The sequence below is a fragment of the Pan troglodytes genome, chromosome 22, assembly GCF_028858775.2.
Source record: "Pan troglodytes isolate AG18354 chromosome 22, NHGRI_mPanTro3-v2.0_pri, whole genome shotgun sequence".
Taxonomy (NCBI): domain Eukaryota; kingdom Metazoa; phylum Chordata; class Mammalia; order Primates; family Hominidae; genus Pan; species Pan troglodytes.
The window spans coordinates 34,828,427-34,844,715 of NC_072420.2; the positions used below are offsets into that span (position 1 = coordinate 34,828,427).

General features: G+C 43.0%; 1 protein-coding gene across 3 annotated transcripts in view; it reads left to right on the top strand.

Moving 5' to 3' along the window:
- MRPS6 (mitochondrial ribosomal protein S6) overlaps window positions 1-16,289 on the top strand; it is a 70,108-nt gene that overhangs the window by 46,187 nt on the left and 7,632 nt on the right. For all 3 annotated transcript variants that reach the window (XR_010154471.1, XM_063803541.1, XM_054675148.2), the window contains exon 2: window positions 5,980-6,119. Coding sequence is in view for 2 of the 3 variants with exons in the window: in XM_054675148.2 (XP_054531123.2) it covers window positions 5,980-6,119 (140 nt within the window). In the remaining variant the exon portion in view is untranslated. The remainder of the gene's footprint in view (window positions 1-5,979; window positions 6,120-16,289) is intronic.

Sequence of the window (16,289 nt, forward strand, 5' to 3'; positions counted from 1 at the left end):
GCAGAATTCACAGGGACATCCTTTCTATTTGAAAATTTAAATTGCAAGGAAATTTTTTAAAGGAAGTAAGATTTGGAATTAAGATTCAGCAAAGAATGGGAAAGACTTTTACATGTACATTTTCACAGGTTTTGACAGTTCTGTGTCTTGGCTCTGCCTTCCCTGAGTCCTGCCTGCTCTTGAGTGTTGTATAACTCTTTGTAACATGAGGCGGGCAGGGTGTAGGTAGATGCTGCATGCTGTTGAATGTTGTGGATTCTATGTGTGCTTTATTTTCTGGGGAACTAGGGTGTGGTAGTGCTAGCTGGGTATATTGGAGAGGCCACTGGCTTAAAACTGTCTTTCCCATAGAGTCTAATTTCCAAGATAATTTTGTTGACAAGTTTCTCTTCTGGGATGAAAATATGTTTAATTAGGTTAAACGTTGGTCACTGACTAGTGGTGGTGGTTATGATACTTCCAAGAATTCTTAGCTTCAGTAACCTTCCTGAGTGGGGATTTTATTTGGGGGACAAGGAGAGATTCCTTTCTTCCTTTCATTCTTCCCACCTTTTTGCTCTCATCTTTTACTACAGCAACTTTTCCCATTAGCATCTCTAGAACTGTGGTTTTCAAAATATGGTTTGAGGACTCTTGGGCTTTACGGGGGACCCTTTTAGAAGATCATTGTGAAAACAGTAGTGAGTAGAACAGCTGGTACGTTAGCATGAATCTAGTCAGCAGCATTAACTTTTCCTAGCAGTACATGTATTCTTCATTGCTATGCAGTTGCAGTTTTCAAAACTGGCTTCACTGCAGAATGTCCTTCAGAATGATGAGTGGTACCAGAGTAGTATTTAGTCTTGGTGTAGGGGCTTTAAGAAGTTGTTGAGTTCAACCTCCCACCCATGCAGATATTAATCCAACAGCCATCCTGTATCTATTTATGTACTTCAAGTGATGGGAAGGTCACTACTTCACAAGGCAGCCCACTGCATTTTCATACAGCTGTATATTTTTGGAAATATGTTCTTGTTTACAAAATGCAGCTTGATTTCTCTAATTTTTACCCTTTGATTCTAGTCCACTCTTGGAATCCAATCAAAATAAAACAAATCTACCTTTTGCATAATAGCCCTGCAAATATTTGAAGTTAGCTCTTGGGTTCTCCCTAAGTCTTTTGTAGGCTAAACATTAGTTTTAGTAATTAATATAAAAAATTAGCTTTAATTTTTTCTAGGATTAATTACCTTTTTTATAAGTATTATACTATTTCGTTAAGTTTTTGGATAGTACTTTATCTTACCTAATCAGCAAATAATTATAATGTAATTTTAACATTTATATTTATATGTGTATTGGAATTTGATATTTGAAATGTATAAAATATTTAATTAATTTCACTTCTAGATGAATTGTAGGTATTTTTGAAATACAGTATTGGTGTGAACAGCATTTTGGTACTGCGTGAAGTAAATGGGAAAACATTAGTATTGTAATTTTGCCTCAGTGTTACAGTTACCACCTTGATAGTGAGCTTTGTTGTATATGAAAAGTGGCTTCAAGTTATGTTAGAGATAGAAGGAAACTTAGAGTTCCTTGAGGAAAGATAGGAGTAAGTAAGCAAGAGACCCTCTTAAAGGAGGTACAATTAGCACAGCTATTTCTAGCACCTGTTCGATGATGTGTGGCCCATTTTAGACGTTGGGAATACAGTCATGTACAAGATAGACAAAGGTCCTTGCTCTTCTGTAGCTTACATTCTAGTTAGTGAAAGAATATTTTTAGATTGCTGTAGTGCTGTTAGAAGTAAAAAAAGAATGACATCAGGAGAACTGGGGGATGGAGGTGCATTTTGGTGATGAAGATATCAGAATTGGGGGGCATAAAAAGACTTTCATCAAACTTTGTATGCCTCCAGCAGATGTTGAGAATTGCAGTATGAATGTCATTTATTCATGTGAAGCTTGTAGCAACAGGAAAATTGAGAACTACTAATTTAGCACATGAGGAAACTGAGGTACAAGTTTAAAATTGATAAATTTTAATAACATATTCAGGTTTGTATAACTCATTAGTGAATGAGCTAGGACTAGAATCATAGTCCTAGTTTTTCTAGTTTCCATTCCCATTCATTCATTCCTTTCTGTATTTTTTTTTCAAATGAATGTTTTCAGCCCTCAGTCTGTGCCTTGCCAAAAGTGTGTTTCATTGATGCATTTGGTAGGTAGAAGGAAAGAGTTGAAGGAGTTGCTTTCAGATGGGGTGAGAGAAGCCTCTCAGAAGCCTGCACAACTTCTCTTAGAATAGTTGGAATTGAGTGGTTCAGAGACTTTATAAATGAGAATTATGGCAGCAAGATCATTTGTTTCCTGTAAACTATATGCTTTTGTAAGTTGAACATGGTGCTGGATTGAGCAGAACTTTTCCCCCTCTAAGCGTAAGAATTTTATTTTAATAGATCTATAGGTTTCACCAAATGAGGAACATTGAAGTTGGCAACCTGGGTTGATAAAGACATTATTAGGAGCTTGGCAGATGGAACAGTGGATTAGTGGAATCAGTTCTGAGCCCTGCAGTGAGTTGAACAGCTAAACTGATGGTATTCGTTAGATGGTACCCGATGTGTCTACTTGATGACACATCCAGTGAGGAATACACCCTCTATACCTCAGTCAGTGGCCCAGGCGCATGGTTTTATTTGTGGTGCATTTTAGGGTACATGGATTAAGGACCTGCCAGCTTCCCTCAGCCCATCACAATATAGAACCAGGGGTTGGCCAGATAGTAAATAGTTTAGGCTCTGGGGCCATGTGGTCTCTTGTAATTACAGATCTACCTTTAGCACAGAAGTAGCCATAGACACTATGCAGATGTGTGAGTTGGCTGTGTTCCAGTTCAACTTTATTTGCAAATACAGGTAGCAAGCCAGATTTGGCCCAAGAGCCCTGGTTTGCCAACCCTGCTTTATGGTGAGGTAAGGTCTGTGGGGCGTTATTTTTGCTCCCCTTTCCACCTTTCGTTTTATACTTCTGGGTGTTTTGAAATTAAAGTGAGATGAATGTGGCCATTCCAGTAGTCTACAGTTTGACCTTGACGTACTGAAGTCAAACAATTTTTTTTTTTTTATATTTTCCTAAGTTACATTCTTGTTAGGTAGCCTTTCCCCTTTTTGAGACAGATGTAAGAAGAAAATGTTTTTTACTTTATAAGCTCTTACTTCAGAAGAGGGTAATAAGTTTTATACTGTAAACACTTCAGTTGGAACTTAAAAGATATTGAGATATATTCCTTTTTAATCAGGCAAAACTGGAATTGAAATTTATTTGGGTAGCTAATCAGAAAACTAATCAATCAAATGTTTTTTTCCTTTTTTTTTTTGAGTGCAAAGCTGAGACCCGACTCTTTATTTGGATAGACTGTTCCTTTACCTTATCATACGTTAATTGATGTAATGCCAGGTCAAGAAACAGCATTTTCAGTTAAATGAAATACTGTGCTGCTGTTAATAATGAGTCCTCTGCAGATGTATGGCGATGTCTTTGTGAACTATAATGAAATGTGAGAAGAATGTAGTCTTCATATGATTAGAACTGTCTAGGAATGTGTTTGATACAATCATAAGGATAAATTGCCTTAGACTTTTTACCTACTGTTAATGGGAAGAGATTTTGGCCTGAATTTTTATTGTCTTCAGGAAATTTCTGTTTTATCTTAAGGTTGGTTAAATATATAAACAACGATTCAGTAGGAATTTTTAAAATCCCTAATGGACTTCAATATGAAAAGAAAGTAAAGAATGTTTTTTTCTAAGCCTTAAGCCAATACTTAGCACATTTCATACCATTTTAGCAGCACTTGTCAGAAAGAAAATTTTAAAAATATAGTGGATTTTGTTTGGTTGCCAGAATGCACACTTAAACTTGTTCTGCAATTTTTTCTTCATTTGATCCCCAAATGAACCTCTGGAAGGTAGCCTATTCTTAAGTTTCCTCCTGCACTTTCAAATCACCCTGCTTGCACCTCTTCACGTAGGTCTTTGAGGAGATGTGCACCTTGTCTTTGCCAAGGTGTGCCTCTGGCTTCCTCCCCGATGGTTTCCACAGCTTTCCTTCTCCTTGCAGCAGGCGTTTCCACTTAATAGCTGCCCTGTCAGCATCTCTCTAGAGATCCCATCCCAAATCTGTAAACCTTCTTGGCTTTTTTTTTTTTTATGAAGATAAAATATGTAACAATAAGACACTAGACCATATAGTGGTTATCCAGTAAATCATAGCTGTCATCGTTGTTGCTGTTTTAGAAATCCTGCATTTTATCGTCTTGCATGGTCCGCTCCTTTTTGACTACCAACTTGCCCATGTGTTTTCTCCTAAAACACGTTTCTCAAGTTGCTTGTCCCTGGAGCCCTGGCATTTTCTCCTCCTCACCATTGTTCTCATACCTCTACCATGGGAACCTTGGCAGCCTGCTTTCTGGCCCCATCTTGCCAAATGCCCATGTAGCTACCACACTGCGGCTTTTTCTTGATCTCTGTCCTCTACCCCATTGTCATTCTGGACAAGGCAGTCTCCCGATTTTCCTTGTCCTATTTGATGATACGTTTTATATTTGCTTCTCTGACTTTGAGTCCTCTTGTTAGCCCCTAAATGTTTGTACTCCCCAAGGTTCTGCTGGTGATCTCCTTTCCTCTCCCCCTCCACCCTTTCTATTGATCTCACCTCCTTCTCAGGCTTCAGAGAGCCGTCTGTGCAGGTGACTATGAAATGTGTATTTCTCATCCACCTGCTTTGAGCTTAAGATTTACATCTGGAGAGGTCAACCTAGGGGAGCCATGGCATCTGAGACTCAGCGTGTCTTAAACCAGATTCATCTCTTACTGTCCTCACCAGCTTCTCCAGCTCTCCTTTTAGCTGTAATGACAGTTGCACTCTCTCAGCCACCAGATTGTGGTGCCCTTCTTCGCCACATCTTGCCTTCATTCTCCACATTGCATTCGTTGCAGTTTTCAGGCTTATCCTTATAAAGTATCTTTTCTTCCAAAAATTGCTTGTGTATACATATGCATAGAGAGATATCTGGAAAGAAATTCACCAGAAAGTTTAATTCACCATCCAGTCTATCTCTGGGTAATGGGATTCTATATTGTTCAAGCTTTTTTTTTTTTTTAAATAACAGGCCTTAATTACTCATAGACTTGTGCCCAGTGTATACCCGTCTATCTTCTCAGCACTCCCTTGCCCTGAACCCCATCACTGGGGCTCAGTTGCTGGTTCATTCATTCTTTGTACCTCCGGTCATCATTTTCCGGGTGCCTTTCAAGTAAACTTTCCTTAGTGAAACTCTTCTTCCAGCTGAATGTTTCTTCCTTTCGTGAGCCCTCTGGTCTCTATGCTATTTCCTGTATTCTGCCCTCTGCTCTCCATACATGTGTATTTTGTGTTCTGTCCTTTATTAGATTGTAAGCTCCATGAGGGCAGAGTTTGGGTCTGATTACCCATCCTTTCCCCCTTTTGGTTACAGTCTCCCAGTTTTTCTCTGGGAGACAACACCTTTTCCCCCTGGCTACAGTTTTGGTGGGATGGGCAGTTCAGGTGTCCTGCCAACAAGATACTCTTCTCCTGGAATTTGAATTTTGAGTCATGGGATACAAGGACTGACAGTGATTGGCACTGATTCAGCCTGGCCGAGGTGCTCTGAAGAAGCCACTCATTAGTTCCTGCCTCCCAGATCCCTGGAGCTGCCCTGGTCCCTGAACTCTCCGAAGCCTGGTTCTTCAGATATTCCTCGTATCTGTGAGCTATCTCATATCCTTACAATAAATTCTCTCTCTCTTTTATTTTAAGTTAACCAAAACCAGCTTCTGTTGCTTTTACCCAACGATTCCTACCAGTAGAGCTGTTATGATTGGAACTGAGCAGACTTAATCATTCTAGCTCTTATATTAATTAAATTAATTCTGATGCTTTTTTTTCTTTTCTTTAAAAACACAAACAAAAACAGCCAGAGACTGCTGCTACTTTGAAACGTACGATAGAGGCCCTGATGGACAGAGGAGCAATAGTGAGGGACTTGGAAAACCTGGGTGAACGAGCGCTTCCTTATAGGATCTCTGCCCACAGTCAGCAGCACAACAGAGGCGGGTAAGTTTCTTCATGAAGTCTTGAAAGACGTTTTTGATAGGCTCAGTAAAGAGTACTGTTCAATTACTATTAGAAGTTCTTAAAATTTCACATTGAGACCCCTGTTGCGCCTAGGTGTCCTTTGGGTACACACTCTGGCAGTCTTGTGTTGCAGATGGGATGTGATATGCTGGCCCTTTATGGACTATGATCTGAGTTCAAAACTAGGCCATCCTAGGAGCAAAGGGCTTACCAAGTCTAGCTTGTGGAACCTTTTCCTGTCAACCTTAGCACTGTTTTCCCTGACATTTCTTTAACTTTTGCCTTTAAAATACCTTAGTGAACAGTGCTGTCCACGTACATAGTGTATCCGTTTTAAACATATGCGTTGCAAATAACAGAACGTGCTGCTTTTGACTGATGTATGTAACCCAAGCCTAATCAACAAAAGAAAAATGGTAATACCTACTCCAAGTAATGATCACAGTTTGGAATTTTGTCTCCTACTGTGTACAGCAGCTTCCTCAAATACATGTCACAGATTTGATTCTGTAGTAATAACTATCTTTGTAGAAGTTCTTGGAGAACAATTTGTAGAATAGATTTGAATCTTCTCATGTTGTAGGATTTCCTAGGAGTGGGTGTTAGAGAAGATGGGAATCAGGTTTTAGCGCGGTAGGAAAAGTCCAAGAGTAGAAGAGTCAGCTCTCTCTGGCACTCAGCAACTCTGTGGCCTCCCCTTCTGTTTCCGGCTTCTTTGGGCACAGAACTCAGGTTATGGGTCTCCCATCTGCATTGCCACAAGGACCCAGCAAGACAGTCTCTGCAGATGTGCTCTGCGGCGAGAATGCTGCTTGTAGTTACGTGAGTCGAGCTGTCTTGTGCAGGTACAGTACGTGTGATAGGGCCTGAGTGGAGTCGCGTCTCACATCGAGGCTTTCTTACTGCATTTAAACCTTCTGCCGTGCTGCAAATTTCATCTTTTGATTGCTTCACCTTGTTTTGTGCTAGTGTTCAGCTTCTTAAGAACACCTCTGAAGAGAATGCCTGAGGCGTTGCTAGGCAACAGGAAATGCACAGTGGCTAGGCTTCTTCCACAGTCATAATAACAATGAGGGATGGAAAGCATGTGTGTCTGTCTGTCTGTTTCTTTTAAACTTAATCACAAATGGGTGTGGTTTTAACAGCGCAGTTATGGATCCTTTTGCCTTTTTTGTTGAAAGAGGAGCATATAAAAACTGTCCGAGAGTCATTAGCGCAGTTCTTGGATGGAAGGCAGTGAAGAAGTCAGTTTCTCCACTCATGTAGTGCTTCCAGGGGTTTCTGCCCTTTTTTCAAGTAGAGGATTTGACTTTGTTGAGAGTTGGCATGACCAGCATCCTAGGATCTGCACTAACACGTAGCCTGAGTAATGCTGACGTCACTTGTCTGAGGACCGGGCTCAAGAACTGCTGTGTTCACTCAGTTCATTTTCAGACCTCTGTGTGCAGTGGTGGGGGTTGGGGTGGGTAGCCGTTTCTCTTTATGGGTGGAATAAATTCAGGTCCTGGAGGAGCCCACTGGGACCAAGCCAGAACTGCTGAGAACGCTAGCCCTACTTCTGGGTTCCCCCCTGGCAAAGGTGCATGTGCCTCGCTGAGGAATACGTTGCAGTCACTTAGTTCATTGACTTTTAAAGATTTTATTGCTGGTTCTTTTACTTTCAGACTCCTCAACAAACAGAAGCAGTGTTCTGTATTACATATGTGTATTATATATAGACACAGAAAGGTAGTGCCCAGCTGCAGTGGGGGAGGTTCATGCTTTAAGCCTATTTTCTGGGATAAATCAGTGTCTGGCATTTATTTGTTAAAGGTAATGTTTTTTAAAGTGTGGTCTCCGAAACACTAATTCCATAGAGATGCTCCATCAAAAAAGGAGAAGTAGGGTGTGTGTGATCAGTTAGATGTGGGAAGCCTTACATGATCGAATTCCTTCTAGAGGTTCACAGTGCACATTGGCACATAAATGATGAGAAGCCCTTCAGTAAGATCCGTGCATTAATTCACTGTATTTGATTATGCTACGTTTTATTTCTATAATACTCGTGAACATTCTCCACAGTGACTTTTGGGAAATGAGGATGTGAGAGGCAAGTGTAGTTTGAAGTTACCCGAATAAAGATTTGGAATTGGGCGATAACGTTTATGTGTCTGCAGTGTGGAGCTTAAGGTTAGTCTGATATTCTCTTGGCTTCAGGCAGTGGCCCCATAATCACTAACCCTACCAGGTATTTTGTTCATTTGGCAAATTCTTTATGTGCATTAATCCATAGCCACAGAAAGTGTTAGAAACATGTAATAAGTGGATTATGTGCTGGGAGACTTGCTTTTCTGAAGTGGTTGAGAAGAAACAGTGGTTTTATTGGTTACACGTTTAGCATTCAAAGTTTTGGCTCTTTTTGAACAGCCGTAGAGGCTATGACACGTATCTGAAATTACGGCAAGGCGCTGATTTGAAACCTGACAGTGGTGTGCGAGAGCCAGCTTTTGGCTGGCTAATGGAGTGAGCCTAGATGTTTCTGAGAGTCCACATTCTATCATGGTGCTGTTGGTATCGTGTGTTTGTTGCTTTTACGTTTTGTGGGGAGAAATGGTATGTCCTAGTGGTGTCCACAGGTCTCAGGTTGATTCTCACAATTGTCGTGGTTCCTGGTCTCAAGGAGTTTTCAGCCTAATCAGAGAGTTGGCTGCATAATGCTAACCTAGGCGCCGGCTGAGGGAGTGTGTGTGAAAGTGCCCAGCACAGCAGGAGTAAAGCTAGGCCTGGGGCTGACAGGTAGGTATCTCTGTTCCAATGACTTCACTGTGTATTGGGCAATTGCCTCTACTGTTCTCCCATGCCCAGCGCCCCCCGCCCCCGAAATCAACCGCCTTATCACGTACATGCCCAGTAGGCTGGAAGAAAAGAGTAGGTAAGGGAGAGCCTGTTGCTTTAGGGTTATCTGGGAAATCTGCCCAGAGGAGGAGGAGAGTATACTTTGGAAATGATACCTGATGTTTATTATTATATCAAGACTGTTTCCAGTTTATGCCAAAAATAAAAATATAGTCATTATATTTCAAATATTAGTTTGGTCAGACTCCACTTTAGAAACAGGTTGTGTTCCAGAAATTTGTCTGTAAGTCTGTTGTTTATAACTGAGAACTTATTTTCCCAGTGGAACAACTTGATGGTTAAGTTCCCAGACTAGTCCACAGAGATTTTCTTAATTCATAATCTCTGAAGGTCAGTAGAACTGGGGGAGTCATTCGTGTTCAGCTGAGGACCATTTTAAACTTGTTTTTGAAAATGCAATTCAGTGTTCCCCTTGGCAGCAGAATGGGGCCTGGATTGGGCCACCCTTATCAGGGATTGGGACAATATCTCAGCCCTCTAACTTGTTAACACTAAATAAATCATTGGTGCATGACCTGGAGCTGGGTGGCTCAGAGGCCTGGGAGTCACTCCCAGCTCTGGATTTGCTGGGGTCTCTTTCAGGCCCCCGAGATTACCTCCCCTTTGTGTCTGCACGTGCTTACCCTGACACCCTCATCTGCTCTGCGGGACAGACAAGGTGTTGGTGTGGAAAAGTCTTACTGTATTCCTGGGCGTTTGAAAGGGGAAGATGTCATTTATGTTAGAGGGAGCAGTGACAGGAGAGGCTCATTTAGACCCGTGCTAAAAAAGGGCAGGCATCTTACTGAATCATAGTAACAGTCACCCTTTGCCAGAACCACGTCACTCACTCCAGGGCTGCACGGAGCTTATGGTTCTCGGTTCTCTTTCCACTAGATGGGGCTGAGCTGAGACTGAGAGGAAACTATACAAAAAGTGCGGTCCGTATTTCAGCGTTGGGCTTGTGCTGCTTTGTAAAAGGATGCCTCTGCTCTGTTTCTACCGGGTCTGATTTTATGGCAGTGAGATTGGGCTGGCTTCCAAATGCCTGTGTATAAGAACTCTTAAGTAGAAGGTGTTTTTCTTGCCTGTTTTGCCCGTTCTTTGCCTGTTCTCATCTGCTTTAAAATTTGGATAGGTGCTTGTAGCAGAGATCTGCTGGCCTACATATAAGATGCCCTTCTATTTACGGGTAAGCAGAATGATAAAAATAACCAGCTCCATGGTGAATCAGTGGAATTTTACTGACTCGCTTCCCAAATGTGTCTGCAGCTTACTCCATGAGCGCTGGCACCCTCTCTAGAGGAGATTGATTCTCCTCTGTAGTTTTCCCGTCAGCTAACATTTCCATGTTCTTGTGCCTTTCTGCCAGCGTTCTGACCCCGTTCTCGTGTGTAGGTACTCCACACCAGGTTTTCAGACAGGGCTGCTGTGGCCTTGGAGGTTTCTTTTTAGTGGCAGTGCCCCAAGATTTGTAAGGATTCTGCAGCAGGTTTAGTGTTAGTGGTTTTGAAAATGTATGAGACCCAACAGATATAAAAAGAAATGGGGCTTTTCCATGCAGAGGGTACCTCAGTTTGAAGGTGAATAATTCACTGCCTCGGTGAAGCCTGAATCCAACAAGGTTTAACTGAGACGGTCTAGGAACTGGCATTTAGACAGATCTGTTTCCTATCTTCAAAAAGGCTCAAGGATGCTTCAGGGCTGCAAAGCCCTCCCATCCCCCCCCCCATCCCCCCACCCACTGTGAGCCACTGAGTGCTTCAGTGGAAATTTCCACTTGTCTGCTAGGGAGAAGGGGAGGGTGAGAGAGAGACAAAGAATGTAACTCAAATTCAAGCAAGCTCTTTTTATGGAAAACTTGTAAATACAGGGTTAAGACAAAAGTGAATAAAGAAAATACAACCTTTACATTTAAGGGCACTGTCAGAAAATACATTTTTCCCCCTGGACAACTAGGGGAGTCGGGGAAGGGCTGGCAGCACCGGGCAGTCTGCATGGTGACTGAATGGTGGAGGGGCTAGGCCTCTCCAGGGGAGGGGCAGAAGGGACATGAGAGCTGCTGGCTCTCTTACAACCATGCTGCTGTGAATGGAGTGTTTTTGGTGGCATTGTTTTCCAGTATTGGGGCACAGTCTGTCTTGGGGAAGCCATTTCTCTGAGTGTTTTCAGATCTCTAGAGGGTTTGGGCCATGTAGTAGAGAGTTTTGTAGCATGTGAGTGTCTTAAGAAATATAAAGGAGGGCACATTATCACCTGAAAGATCACGTGGGCAAGTTCTACCTAGGAAGAAGTTCACTGTTGCTCCAGCTTTCAAACACTGTTACCTGCAGTGAGAAATGCATTAGTGTCCTGAACCTTTCTTGGTTACTTCTTGCCTGGCATCAGTCATCTCCTCACTTCCACTTCTGCAGAGTTAGTGTGGGTCAAAGTTACGTGCTTTTCTATAGAAAAGAGAGATGCTTTTGTGAAGCTGATAGCAACTTCATAGAAGAAGTGATTCTATAATTAGCACCACACATGTAAAAACAAACCTTTAAAATGTAAACACTGCTCGGCTTTGTGTTCAAGGCAGTGTTGGTGCTTGCATGGACCCTGGCTACCTGGTAGGCGGAACCATGTCACTTGTGCCATGTAGCACATGGTCGAAGGTGCTGGGAATGTGTAACGTAATTAGATTTTAGACTGTTTTCCCAAAATGAACTGTGTACTTATTGATTCAATCACCAAGAGTAGAAGTGGAAAATGGAAAACTAGCTATTTGGAGAGCTTTTGTTAAGTAAGAATGTCAGCTTTGGGGCATGTCTAGGCAGTTGCAATATAGTCAAATCCAGACGTTTGTGCCTTGAGTGAGGAGTTGATCGTGAGTCCACGTGCGTTAGTACTTCTGGTCTTGTGTTTTGATTCTGCCTAGTTTGGCTGGGGAAGAAGCAGACACTGATAGCTCATTGTGGTTGTGGAGTCCTCTTGATTCTCTCTTTTCCCAGGGTCAGGAGGAAGTTGGGGCAGAGGGCTCTAACTCCCCTGGAGACACTGAGCCCCTTTTCTGGTCACCTTCCCTTGAACAGCAGCTCCTCTGATTGTTAGAATGGTTTCTCCATGGCAACCTTCATGAGGATGCAGGGAGCGGGCATCAAGGGAGTTAGTTCCAAGGCCATTTTTTCAGCCTAACTCCCATTTTTGTAGGTCTCTTGTGGACCTGTGCTGTCATGAGAAAGGGATCCTCGCAGGCATCAAAAGCCACCCAGCCCCACCACCCCACACAGGTTGTTTCTAGGCCTGACTTTCTTCATGTGTAAAAATAGAAATGCGGGACTGTACTTGGTGTTGTCATAGCTGTAAAAAGTCTCATTCTCAGTCCTTAGGTCATCTGTAGTTAGCAAAGCCCAGCAGTGAGTCAGGGGTCCTTGCCTGTCATGGACAGTCTCCCACAGGACTGCGGTGGAAGCCTGGGTTTCTGCTCATGCAGCAGCTCGTACAGCCTCTCTGCCCAGCTGGGCTGCATATTCCAGGAGGATGAGACCATGTGTGCCTCATCCATTTAACCTCCTGGGGTTTGTCTATAGTAGATGCTCATTAACAAGTTAAGTTTGCCCAGATGAATAGGTAAGAAGAAAAGGATATGTACTGGAAGCAACCGGGAATTGGTGAAGGTCCTTCCTGTGTGGGAAAACCATAACGGACCATTTATCTGTGTACCTGGGTCACTGAAGCAGGCAGAGATTGACTTTATCCTGGACTTCTGGTCAGTTCTCTTGTGACCTGGGAGAGACATCTTGGTTCCCTGGGAGAAGAGGTCGGGAGGGGGTTGGTAAGAGGTTCAACTTCGGAGAGTGGCGAATACAGTAAGGTCTGCCTGTCTCGGAGTCACTTCTCACCTTCGCTGTTTTGGTAGCGTTTTCTTTCTGTGGAAACTTCCACGGTGTAATAGGGAGCCATGGGAGTGGAAGCAGTCTTTGCCCACATCAGCCCCGGGCGCATAGCAGCAGGACGACAAGCATGAGATGCCAGTCACCAGCTGTGCATGCCGGCTTGTGCTCGTTTAGTTGGTTGCTGAAGGAGCGTTGTCATGCCTGGTGGCAGGAAGTCAGAGCAGTTAGGAGGGTGAAGGCAAGAGAGGGGTTTTGGTAGCAACAGGGAGCCTCCCGAAGCTAGGAAAGCCCAGTGTTAGGATTTCCAGGTCTTTAACTAGGTTTTCTCTTTATCCTTGAGAATCCTCCAACATGTGGGTACCAGGTAGCAAGAGATACAGTATACAGAGTGGGGAGCTGTGGGGTCTGGAGTCCGGAGCTTGACTCTCACTTTGTGACCTGGGGCCTATCAGTTCCCCTCTGGGCTTCAGTTTGCTCATGTGAAAGGTTTAGGCTGCGTTGTCTTTATGGTCCTTTCCAGCACTTCCAGTCTATGATTCTGTAACCCATTTGGTCCCAAAGCTATCTGTGGTTTCTTGTGTCCTGGAGTCAAAAGACCTGCTCTGTTTGAATCCTGGCAGTGACCACTTCATAGCTGAGTGACCTTGGGCTAATGACTTAACCTTTTTGAGTCTCTCTTCTTAACTACATTAAATTGTACGACTCAAAGGAGGCAACGTGTAGGAAACCACTTTGAAGACTCCTAGAGGAGTATTGTTGCTGGGGAGAGGGCTGCTGGACCCCAACCAACACTCGGCACCACTTTCTCTTCTTCCCTTTCCTCAATTGCCACACGGAGCGGAGCTGCCACTTCTCTTTCATCCTCTTCCTCAAAAGTTGTCTGAAAGCTGTGAAAGTACTTTGAAAATTAGAGTCTTATGAAAGACACTTCTTTTTTAAGTTCAGAAATATGAGGTTTCTGATATATCTGGCTTCCAGTTTCCATCCTTGGGTATTCTTTTTACCCTTATCACATCATAGAATCCAAAAGCTTTGGGTGTATTTCTTAGGATTATTGAGTGAGTGCCGAGTATATGGAGAACACTTTCAGGAGGGCTGGATGAGAATTGATTAGTGGGCAGTTGAGTTGGTTGTTGGCATCTGTAAACACACTTTCTCTTAGAACATGTTGAGACTCCTAGGCTAGCTCACAAGCTTCTAACCCTGTGAAGCAGTTGAATGGAAAATGGAAGAAAGCAGTGCTTGCTATGAACAATATCATAAGTAAGACCAAGACAGCCCCAGAGGTGCTATTTGAATAAGTTGAATACTTGACTGTAAGGAAGGGCAGGCTTGGACTTCCTGTGGACTCTCTGGAGGGAGGGGCATGGAGCACTCGGCAGTGGTGGTGTCTGGGTTACTTGATGGCCAGAGCATGTCACGCTCTTGCTAGAGCCTCCCTCCTGATGCATGGCATTTCAGCAGCACATTACTCTAAGCACAGGGCTTCAAATGGAATGAAGCAAGAGAGGAAGGCTTCTAGGTAAACTGGACAAGGCCAAGGAAGAGGCGGGAGCTCAGAGAAAAACTACCTGCTATAGACTTCAGTGTGTTGGGAATGTTGGCAGACAGAGTGAGGTCATAACTTGTCCGTGGTAGATTGGAAGGACATTTTGATGAATAGCGAGTGAAAGAGCAAATGGATAAATGGGAAGGAAAAAAGCATTGGGCCCCTGTTGGGTGAGAGTTCCCTGTACTGCCCACCAGGTGGCCAAATGGAATTATTGTGGGGCAAGGGGAGTGACTGGGTAAAAGGCTGAGGGTTGCAAGGAGGTGGTGATTTGAGGTTGATCACACTATTTTAAGCTCTGTTCCAGAGCCTAACTCAAAGTAAGTAATCAATAATTAAATCTTGAATAAATGAGTAATTCATAAGTTGGGTCATTGCAACCCTATTACCTGCTATATGGAGTAGAAATAAGCAAGTGGAATTAAACCTTGGAAAATGTGGCCAGGATTATGTGTAGTTTTCAGAGTGAGCCCAAGTGGCAGTCTTGTCAGTGAGCAAAGGTGCAAGTCACTGCTTCAAGAAGTTTGTGGAATAGTGGATTCGTTTGTACCATTTTTATTTCGTTGCTTAAGGAACCCTGGGAGTCTTCATCAGCTGTAATTGCTCCCTGTTGCCTCCATCCCACATCAGCTCATTGACCAAGTCCTGCCCATTCAGCTTCTTAACTGCCATTTTAAAATCATCAGCTTTATAGCGATGATTAGCATGTAATAAACTGCATATATTTAAAGTGTATAATTTAATAAGGTTTGACATATGTATACACTCACAGAATCACCATGGTCAAGATAATAAACATATTTGTCACTCCTAAAATTTCCTCCTCCTCCTTCGATTCCTTCCTCTACTTGTCCTTCATCCCAAGCAACCACTGATCTTTTTTCTTTCACTGTCGATTTTTTTCGACTTTATGGTGGTGCAGAAGTGATTGCAGATGCAGTAGAAGCCGTACTCAAATACCCAAACAACCAGTCTGTTTTTCACTCTCAGTAAAGTATTCCGTAAAATTACATGAGCTATTCAACACTTAATGTAAAATAGGGTTTGTGTTAGATGATTTTACACAACTGTAGGCTAAGTGTTCTGGGCATTTGGCTAAGTGATGTTAGGTTAGGTGGTGTATTAAATGCGTTTTCAACATAAAATATTTTCAATTTACGGGTTTATCGAAATGCGTATATTGTAAGTTGAGGAACATCTTTTTTTTTTTTTTTTTTTTTTTTTTGAGATGGAGTCTCGCTCTGTCGCCCAGGCTGGAGTGCAGTGGCGCGATCTCGGCTCACTGCAAGCTCCGCCTCCCGGGTTCACGCCATTCTCCTGCCTCAGCCTCCCGAGTAGCTGGGACTACAGGCGCCCGCTACCACGCCCGGCTAATTTTTTTGTATTTTTAGTAGAGACGGGGTTTCACCGTGTTAGCCAGGATGGTCTCGATCTCCTGACCTCGTGATCCGCCCGCCTCGGCCTCCCAAAGTGCTGGGATTACAGGCGTGAGCCACCGCGCCCGGCCGGAACATCTTTTTTTTTAGACTTACATAGAATTGGATGGTATTGGACCCCTTTTACTCTAGTTTCTTTCACTCAGCATAATTATTTTGAGATCAATAGTGTGTATCAATAGTTCACTCCTTTTCATTGCTGAGTAGTATGGCATTGTATGTAGTGAATATTTGTTTTTTTCCAGTTTGGGGTTGTTATAGGTACAGCTGCTGTGAACATTTGTGTACAAGTTGTTGTGTGGACACATGCTTTAATTTCTTTGGGGTAAATACCTAGCAGTGGAATGGCTAGATCATAACTGTAGGTGTATGTTTAGGAAAGTGCCAAACTATACCAGCAATGTATATGACAGCCGGT